This window comes from Sinocyclocheilus anshuiensis, unplaced genomic scaffold (genome assembly GCF_001515605.1).
Source record: "Sinocyclocheilus anshuiensis isolate Anshui unplaced genomic scaffold, SAMN03320099.WGS_v1.1 scaffold260, whole genome shotgun sequence".
In the NCBI taxonomy this organism is placed as follows: Eukaryota; Metazoa; Chordata; class Actinopteri; order Cypriniformes; family Cyprinidae; genus Sinocyclocheilus; species Sinocyclocheilus anshuiensis.
The window spans coordinates 350,546-361,261 of NW_015557134.1; the positions used below are offsets into that span (position 1 = coordinate 350,546).

Below are 10,716 nucleotides of genomic sequence, written 5' to 3' on the forward strand. Positions count from 1 at the left end.
CATATACACACGCTCGCTGGCTTTGGGGTGGGTGGGGGGGTAATGTAGGGCTGTGGGGAGAGATAGCGCGTGCCAGAAGAGGCAGAAGGGAAATTTCTCTGAGTCCATTCTTCTTTTGCCGGCTCCCGTCCTGCGACTCAGGGCTTTGTCTGTCCCAGCAGCTGAAGCAGAAGTGCCTCTGGACGTGGGAGCACTGGATTACCGCTGCAGATTTTTTATTTTTTTTTTCCCCAGCACAACTTTCCCCCAGTTAGCCATAGGGACTGCAGGCTGACCATCTGCCCGTTTCTGACAGGATCTGTTTCTGATTTGAGTCGAATAATTCTGCTGCCAGTGAGTGAAGAACTTTCCACGAGGACCAGCCATGTGTGGGTGAGAAAGCGCTTCATTTCTGTGTGCTAAACTTTAGCTTACATAATGAAGGACAAACCATGGACAGGTTGTGAGTGTACCAGAACTTAACCTCTTCCCTTACTGGAGGGAAACACACGGACACGTGAGGAACCTACCTAAATTCTTGGCTCGCCGTGCGAGGTTTGACCCTTGACTTTTATCTCTTTGTGCTGCTGGTAAAAAGACAAGTGCATCCAGAGAGGGTCTCTTAAGCAAACAGAGACCCCCCTCCCAAAGGTGAGAGGGGGGGGAAGATGGCAGCTCTTGCCAGTTCTCTCATCAGACAAAAACGGGCAGTCAAGGATGACCAAGCCAACCGGCCAATAGCCAACAAACGCAAGCCGTGCCCCAAGAGCAACAAGTCTCTTTGCCAGAAACAAATTCTTGTTCTCATATCAAAAGTACGATTATGTGGCAGCCGCAGAGGAAGAACAGACAAAAGACCAGGTAGGTTCATTTATAACTTTTCTATTTTAACCACTTTTAACTGGTTATCCACCAACTAAGGAAAAACTGTATTCTTGCAAAAAAGCAGAATGAAAAAAGTTTGAGCTAAATTTTCAAACTGATGTAATTCTTCTTGGCTTCTCTGTTGACACTTCACAGTCAAACTGGCTGTGGTACAAATGTAAGGATACAAAGCTGAAATACAGTCTGGTCTGAAATATAGTTTTCTCTGTGAAGCAATGCTCCATAGGCCACATAAAGGAGAGATGCACTAAGCTCATTAAGTTGCAGTGTTAAGGGATTTATTCAGACTTTTATAAGGGTGGAAAGGGTTTGACTGCTATTTTATGACATGAACAGAGCCGGAAGAGGCAAACAATAAGGTGTGATTTACAGTCTTTCAAAGCGTCCCACATGCATAGGCTATTCTGGGTTGCGTTAAGACCTGCCCTTAGGATGCTAATTACTACCCCGAGACACATCATCTCTTCTATGTTCACACATGGGCAAGCATGTCTGCATATTAATTCTTGATTTCGACTGTGTTTCATAAAAGATTGTTACTCAGTGGTGCCATGAAATTGGAAGTTGGAGTCCGGCCATGTTTTAGTTCCGGTAACCTTGCCACTGGCCAAACAGAAAAAAAAAAACAGCACGCTCTCTGATTACAGCACTGACACTGAGACAGAAGCTCTGCGATTGTTATGCCAACCTACAGGGCAAAAATGCAAAACACCAGTGTCCACAACTCTGACTAGCAGTTTTATTGAAACAAAAACATCTCTGTTTGGTGTCGCTGCCATTGGTTGTGAGTTTTGTAATATCTTGGGGACCAAACGCTTATGACATTGTGCAATTGACGCCATAGCCTAAGATTGAATAACTGCATACTGAATAAAAGAACTGTCAATGTAAAGCAAAACGAGTGAAAGACGGGATAAAGAGATAAGGCAGTGAGTGAGTGTTTGAGAGTGAAAGAGAGAGAGTGGGTGTTTTGTACGTAAATGAAAATGATTATAGTCAGGGATATTAATCTGCCTCTTTATCCGCCTCTCTCACCAATGAACATGAAACGAGCCACACTGCAATCATCAGAAAAAATATGGGTATAAACAGAAATGAATGTGAAAGGGAGAGTGCGTGCATGGATTTTTATGATACTGAGGTAACGCTGACAGCCTGTCCTGCTCCTAGGACAATATTCTGTAATATTTACATTCCTTTAATATCAACTGAACACATTATCACATTACGCACCAGTACCGTTAGTATAATGTGATTTAGAAACATACTGAAATGCAAATATATTTCTGCACATGCAAACACACAAAAACTGGCTCAGGAAACGACATAATATTGCATTGCTAGCATAGGTGATCTTTTTCTGATATTTTCTTACATCTATTCCTGCTGCATTGACTTGAATCCTCAAGCTCGTCTAGACAAGTTTATTCTAGTTGCTGATTTAGTGCTTATCTACCAGGGGTCAAGGTTTGGATGGTTAATATGGACTGTTAGCCCTTGCTAGTACTTTCCAGCAGGGAAGTCCTTTTGAATACCTCAATCTGTGACATGCGAGTTGAGCTTCAAAATTCAATCCATAGCACTATGGGTGAACTGAAGCGGCCAAAAATTGTCAAATTAGTGGGCGTCACCTAGCCACAGCAGTGTGGGACCATGGGATCACTGCTACATTGTCAGGTCAGTGATCCATATACATCCATCATAACAATGTCAAGCCCCTGCTGCACCCGCAACACCCTTCACACATCTGTCTCACGCACACCTGTCTCTGGTTTAGGATGGGTTCCCTTGCTGCTCTAAGATGGCGTCGTGGTCTCACACCCTCTGAGGTCGGCGCTGAGTCTACTGGTCTCTCGATCGATGCAGCTCATTAACGTATACTGATTAATCAATGATCACCCTCTCCGTTTGCCCAGTGCCCAATTTCACACAAGGAGGAGATGGTATAGAAGGACTGAGCGGGAGAGAACCGATTATTATCAGCAAAGGAGCGAGAAAACCCCTCACACAGGCTACTCTCAAATTTTCCTTTACAATATACAACAGCTTACAGGAGTGGATTGAATACTGTCTATATGAATGAATAATCAATGTCAAGCCAATAGCTGGAAGAAACACTTGAAATCAGTGTCTAAAGTAAATATTAAAGATAGCATCTTCCCTAACTCTAGAAACTCTTACCACAGTTATCATGACACTATATAATAAATGAATGCAACTATGGCACATGTTCACCTGTCAAATCCTAATTATCTGACTTTGGCTTTGAATGTTTTATTTTTAACAAGATAACAGTGGAAAACAGCATCTGGAGATGAACCTTCATATGACATACCATTATTATCTCCAGAGCCCCACATGACCACTGTCATTAATAAACAAACTGTGTGAAACCATATTTAATCACACTAAAACTGACAGATAAATAACCATGCACATTTATGCTGCTGGATAAACGTAGCCTTAAGAGTTCTAGTGCACTCTGTTAGGGAGGGAAATTAACAACTGTCACCAGCCAAGTGTGATTTTTTTTTTTTCACAGTTGTGGGTGAACCAGCTCTGTGGTGGGAAACATTTAAGATGGCTCAGACTGGCCTTGGGGAAAAAAAAAACTGTCACTACGTAGTATACTTGTTTATGTGTGCATTTTGATTAGATCTTAGACCAGCTCAGGAAATGTTCAGGGTGCAATCGGCTTATAATGTAGGTTTTCTTTTGAAGAGTCCACTAATACGAGATTACAGCTTGCAACATTTAGTGATTTCTGCTAAACACAGAGAGCCTTGTTTGAACCTGGGGGAGAAAAAAAAGAAATGAATGGTGAACATACCGTTGTAGCTAAAAGAAAAGTTAATTTCCCGTCCTGCATACAACCTTCAAAATGCAAATGAAATGAATAAGAAGAAAAAGAGATAGGAGGTCTGCAGATGTGTAGCAAGGATGTGTAGTTCGGACTAAAGGAGTCGTTCAGGGCACGAGGACGTGGCACTGGAGGAGGACAGCATTAAGCTGACCGCTGAAGATGGGCTGTCTATCTCGCTTACTCAACAACACATGATCACTCTGCACAGTGTTAGGTAGCCTCTCATCTGAGTACTGAGAGTGCCAGGGGTCAGAAAGAAAGAGTGAGTGAAAGAGAGAGAGGGGAAGAGATAGCAATACAGAGAGGAAGGAAGTAAAGGAGAGATGGAAGAGGAAGGAAAGGAGAAAATGGAGGAGAGACAGGTGGAAAGACAAAAAGCGAGTCACTGCAAAAGACAGAAGGACATGCAGAGGGAATTCAGAGGAAGAGAGAAAATCACTGATGATTAAGCAAGTTCTGGCAGAGAGTATGTTAAATTAAAATTGGCAGCCCTTACTTTCACTGCATGAAGTTTTTGTTTGTTTTCTTATGTTAAAATATGAGAAAACACTGTCTATTATTTTAAAAGAACACTCAGCATTCAAGTTCTTATGCTATGCTCAAGTTCTATAAACATGTTATTCATTACCGAATAAAACGATTTTTAATTCCTCAGTTTGTAAGAACAAATCTTGTGTCTACAGTCAATGGGGCAAGACACTGCACAGGGATAAACACTACAAAATGTTTGAAAATACAGCCGCAAGACTTGTACATTGCATAATAAAACTGCATACTAACATTTTCTCTCTAAACTAGCTTATATCAAATTCAACTCAATCAATTCAACTCAATATCAATTCAACTGGCATGACCATATAAAGAGTAAACCTAGTAATTTTTTTGGCACAATACCTGCAACATTACTTTAAAAAAGAAGTTTAACTTAAAAATAAATAAATAAATAAAAATACACCCAGCGGTATTTCATCAGCAATGCATAGCTACAAGCAAGAACAGCAAAGGACAGTAGATCAACAGCTAAATGTACGATTTAATTTTGAATTTTTAACTTTTTAAATATTTATCTACACGTTTGTAACACATTTTTATACAGAAAAAAGAGCCCTGTAACAGAAAAAAAAACACCTAACATAAAACTTTGGACTTGTTTGCTTTTATATCTTCTGGAATATCTTGCATCATAGTCTTTTATGTTTTCTTCATAATATATTAACATAATTAAAGGTTTAATTTTATTCTGTGTAAGATAGATAGATAGATAGATAGATAGAAACGGAATTTTGTTTGTTCTCTCTCTGAGCTCACAACACAGCACTTTCTCAAGTAATTAATGAATTAAGATGTAGTTCATTAATGATTTTATTAGTCAACAATTGAACCAAAGATGTACTGTGTGGTTGCCACTCTCAGGTCCCTCTGGACGATCCTAGAGGCAGAAGCGAAAAAAGATATTGGACGAGAGAAGTAAATATGACAGAAATGAAAGACACCAAGGCATCAAGTTATTGGACGGTTAACACTATTGATTTCCATGTCAAAGTCGGTGGGATGATTTGTGATTGACCACCTGAAAGAGTCTAATAATGTGGCAGGAAAGAGAACCCACATGTGACTATAATGGCCCCTACTGTGCATGTTTTATTGGTGTTAACATTAGCTGAGGCTTTCTCAAAGCTAACAGCATTAATCTGCTCTATCCTCCACTAGCGGCCTTCCAAAATGAACTGAGAGGTTGGAGTTTCCCCTTTACAAGTTAATAATTAGTGCATTCTGTATTTGTCAGGTTGCAGATGGGTCACATCTAGAAATTCTCATTTTAGACTCAGTTTTAAAATACATGAATTGTATGAAAAAAAATGTAGAAAAACTGAAAAAGTATTGGTAAGTTCACATACATTTCCTATAACCCTAAAAAAAACACGAAATGCAATGTGTTATTCAAAATACGGGTAAAACACCAGTGACTAAACAATATGGATAAATAACACAGTACTTTGTGCCCTATTTTTATGGACTTGGAGTGTAACATCTACAATGACACTAACACTCCAAAACGTCTTCCTCTTTGGCTGTCCTGAGAGCCCCAATTCTGACAAATCTCAGCTGCAGCAATCACTGCTTACTACCATCTGTATGAAATGAATATCCGATTAGTTTTGCGGCTGCAACAGCAGCCAAATGAGTTTCCCAGACTCTTTTGTTGATAATGAGGATGCCAAACATACAAACATCAGCTTATGCCGTTACACAACCAAAGATTGAGAAGGGTTTCATAATCTATCAAGAATTTAATTCCATGAAAAGATAATTCAAGTTGAAGGGATTCATGCTTTTGTTTTGAAGGGTTATTTCAGTGCTGCCTCTGGGTTGGAAGGCTGGACTTGTAGAAGCGGATTGTAGAAAAATTCCAGCAGTTTGGAAGAGATCAGATTAGGACTAAATTTGCCTGAAAGAGATCAGAGAAAAGGCAGCAATGAGATAAATGCCACTAGCCTGTGATTAGTATGAGCGAATTTATGCTGGAGCAAAAATTCATGTATCATATTCTTCAAACATTATTGATAATAAAAATCATGCTCAAAAATTGGCATGAAATAGAGGGGGGAAATTTATCTTTGCAATGCTGAATTTTGTATTTGAGGGAAAAATCTAAAATTAGCAGGTGAAGCAGAGCTTTGTAAGAAAATAATATAGAATGCGTTATCTTTATGGAGCTTTTTGGTTATAGCACAGCCTGCTGTCACCAAAAAGGAGCTTTCTAGGAATTATTATTTTTTTTTAAAGTAAAGCAACACAAAAGTGTATAAGTAGCATTTTTATGAAGAAAACATTAGCAACATTATCTGCATACGAACAAAATATAAGCTAAGTTTTTTCCTCTTTTCAAAAGATTTTGCCAAATCTCTGCAATCTTCAGGTGTCATTTGTTTGCATGACAGAAAAAAGTAGTGCATTTGTGATATCTTAGCATATTAATAGCAGTACTACAAATTATATAACTTAGTCTAATTGTAGAGTTACTTAGAAATACTTATCTCTTGTATTTCAGTAAAAATAACTAAACATCTTTAAAGCATTATAAGTTTACTGAGAAACAAAACTGTGTAAGATAATCGAAAAGTCTTTGCAGAAAAATATATCTTTATTTTCTTCTTACCTCTTTGGCAATGTTTTAAAGCTTAAATGTAACGTTTGTAACTTGGTAATTTTTTACATTTATGCGTTTGAAACCAATTTAATGGAATTGAGCTTTAAATTCAACTTATTTTAAGTATGTCTCTTCTGGAAAACAAGAAATACAGTTTAAGAATGATTTTTGACCAGTGTGACATTTTGATGCACAGATAAATGTAGAATGAGAATTTGAGTCTTAATATTACTGTTCATGTTTCACAGATCATTTCTCAGAAAGTAAAGGAATTCTGGCACCTTTAGGTACTGACAGAGAGCACTTGGGCTTTATTTACCGTAAAACGATGAGTAAACGCATCAGAATCGGAAACACCCCCATGCCCTCTCGCCTCACTGCCTAATGACATTGCCAATGACAAAGAATGCCTTAATAGCCTCTCTCACACAGCAGCTGAAATTGAATTTGTGGATACTTTGATTAAACCTGACAAGGACAGATTGAGTTTGACCTCTAACAAGAGGGAGACACACAAAAGAAGTGTATATGTGTGTGTGTGTGTGTGTTTTAGAAGGGGCAGAGGATAAGGAGCAGCAGACAGAAAAGGTAGACATTTACCTCTGTAATTTCTGAGCACTTAAGTGCTGGTGTTGACGTCATGAGCGGGCAAGGCTCCATTACTGTTGGGCTGGCATCCCAGAGAGTCAGACTGCTTTATAGTTACATATAACATGTCCACCACTGCAAGTACCGGAACCAAACCAGCATGTAAAACCACCTTTCATTCAAGTTTTGTACATTCAGCAGCCTGCACTACAGTATTTCAAAACTTGCTAGTCGGCATTTATCCATGCTTTCAATCTCTCATTTTGTCAATCCACAATAAATAATAATAATAATCAAATGGACATGGCTGTCATCTCAGGGGACGGTCCCTTGAGGTCACACAATGATGCTGACAAGGTCATGTCAAGCATACAACACAGGAAGACAGAAGATTGAAGTGTCTGATTGGATTATTGACCTCCAAAAGATTAATACCCATAAACACTCCGTAATGTTCACTCAGTTGGGACTTGTGATAGAATCGTGGCAATTTGAAAAGCTTTAATGGATGTGTCTTAGAGCAAGTCACATGGCCTTTTTTTCACTGTGGTACTTCACAAAATAAAAAGAGCCGTTGTGGTAGAGAGCAAAGGATAAGAACTAAAGAAAGAATAGAGATAGTGAAGATAAGGACACATTCTCACAGTGATTTAACAAAACAAACAAAGTTCATAGATCAACAATCATGCTGGTCCTGGAACAATATTAAAATCAACCGATCAGATTTTTAATGTTCGGGAATTCTTATTTTTCTAGCTAATGTTTATGGTTAAGTATATGGATTTAAAATTGCATTCTTAAAATTAGTCATGCACCAAAATTAATATTAATATAAAAATTGCTAGTTTTGTCTGAAATAGTTTTGGATGGCTGAAATGAATGACCCAAACAGTGACATTTAATTAGTGTTTCTCCAAAGATGCGTTTTGACCATATCAGTGTATATTTTGTGCCATAATGTAGATAAGCTACAACGTAAGACTGGACGCACCTCACCATGACCAAAATGATGCTAGACAAGCAATATGTAAAATATGTCCGGCTAAGGTGGCTCGTTGCAGAAGAACTTTACACAAGAACACAAATTTAATAACCAAAACTTTATTTTCAGTATTTGGCTAAATGAAAACTTTTGGTATAAACCGAAATTTGGTACTGTGTTTCAGTTATAAAAAACTGTTTTAGTGCATCACTACTGAAAATAACTAATAATAGGTAAACATGCCTCAGCTTAGTAGACTATATATCTTTATCCCCATTCAAAAGAGGAAAAATGAATAAATCTTTAATTTCTGTGCAGAAAGTGAAATGGAACATCCAATAATTTCGGGTATTTTTGGAAAGGCAAAACATGCTAAAAAATTGTTGGATTTGTGCACTTAAAAAAATAAAGCAAACCAAAATTGAATTTAGCCAACTGAATTAAAGACACAAATAGAAAACTGCACTGCATACAAAAAAAAAAAAAAAAAAAAAAACCAATTAGAGAAGCCTATGGGCTCACATTTAAATATGAATTTCCATAGACTTTTTTAGGTTGAGATATACTTGTGTAATACATTTTATTACAGATAAACTAAACAGGTAAATTAGGTCTGCTGTGATTACTTTCCAAGTATATGATTCAGTGTTTATGGGGAGGCCCACGGTTTAAGACATTGAAAACCCCTGCAATAGAGAGGTCAAAAGAATAAGAAATGGGGTAAGATAAGAAAGAGGACAGACCAAGAGGGAAGATCAGATGAAAGAGGAAGAAATAGAGAGAGGGAAAAGAAGAATGAGAAATGTGAGCGAGATAAGAGGGGAAAAACTGCTGAGAGCTGCAGAGAATGAGAGACAGCAGAGAGAGAGGGGACTGGTGGGGAGTCCTAATAAAGGTTGAGGGAAGCCCTGGTAGTTTGGCCTTAGTCAGGGAGGGGAGTCACAGATGCCCTTGGCTGCTCGCTGAAGCAGTGCCTGTAATTACTCTGCACTCTCTTATCATTACGGGGTAAGCCGGCATCTCACAGCTATAAAGCAGCACACCGCACTGTACCAGACGCTCTGTCCAGAACCTCCCATACACATACACACAAAAAACACCCACAAATACACGCTCCTTGCACATACACGAAAGGTTACTTGACAGTTAACCTCTATCGATCCTGCGAACACCAGCAGGAAAATAGGGTGCGACTTTTGGCTCTGCTACACTGTGACCAATCAAACCACGCACACATAAGTGAACGAACACATGGAGGCTTCGTCTTGGTTATTGCATTTTCTGTCTGACTTTGAGGAGCTGCACTGGGCACTGCCGCATTTTAAATAAACAGCCAGAGCTCTCAATACAGCCGGATGAAGAGGACATCCTGCTCCTTACAAGAGTCCCACATTACAGTGTGTGTGGTGATATCGCAAAAGATAAGCAAGAGACAAAGCCGGAAAGCACCAGCAGGAACATGATTAGCATTACTGCATTTGTATCACTCTAGCTAGTGTAGGGAATATCAATGCTTGACTAATAATGCCAACATTGCTTAAATCTGCTGCCAGTGGGGTTGGTTGTACAGAGAGGATTGCTGGTTTAGTGGGGGTTGTTGGTTTATATGTTGAATGTTTGCTGTTTATTTCCATAGCATTTGTCACCCTCAGAAAGGCAGAAAAATACCATGTAACAGTACGAGAATCCCTCAGCCAATCATATTAATTAAAAGTCATCAATGCATGAGATTAAATTAGACAGAGCTAGGGGTGAAAAGAGGATCACTGTAAGCTGGGTGCAGAGATAGAAAGAAAAAGAACTAGAAGATAGCAAATATTTTCTTTTGTGGGTCAAAAAAATTATAATGTGACATCTGCAACACTGCTCTACTGAAGTATCAATAAAGAGGACAAACTTGCTTAAAGAAATAAAACAATCAAAATGTACTTTCTTAATACTCATAGTCCTGTGCACGATTCAGCAGTACATGTTATACCTAAGCAAAAAAAGGACATATTCATGATCTTTCATCAACATGCAGTAGCTTGGCCCACCTCGCAAATGACTTCCCTGTTCTATCAATTCTACCTTTATTTATCCTTTCTTTTATCTTCCCACGTTCACAGAGTATAAAAAGCAGACTCATGAAGCAGACTGTTCCTTCAGCATGCTCTGTTCCTCACAGTTACTGTTTCTGACTCAGAAGTAATAACTCAGGGATTTTTACGAAGAGTGCAAATTTTTTATATATATATATATATATATATATATATATATATATTTGAT

General features: G+C 38.5%; 1 protein-coding gene across 1 annotated transcript in view; it reads left to right on the plus strand.

Annotated features, from left to right (window-relative positions):
• The first annotated feature begins 457 nt into the window (after positions 1-457).
• The window catches only part of LOC107677987 (fibroblast growth factor 11-like), a 51,680-nt gene continuing 41,421 nt past the window's right edge, over positions 458-10,716 (plus strand). Inside the window, exon 1 of the mRNA XM_016473069.1 lies at positions 458-840. Coding sequence (XP_016328555.1) covers positions 648-840 — 193 coding nt within the window. The 5' untranslated portion in view covers positions 458-647. The remainder of the gene's footprint in view (positions 841-10,716) is intronic.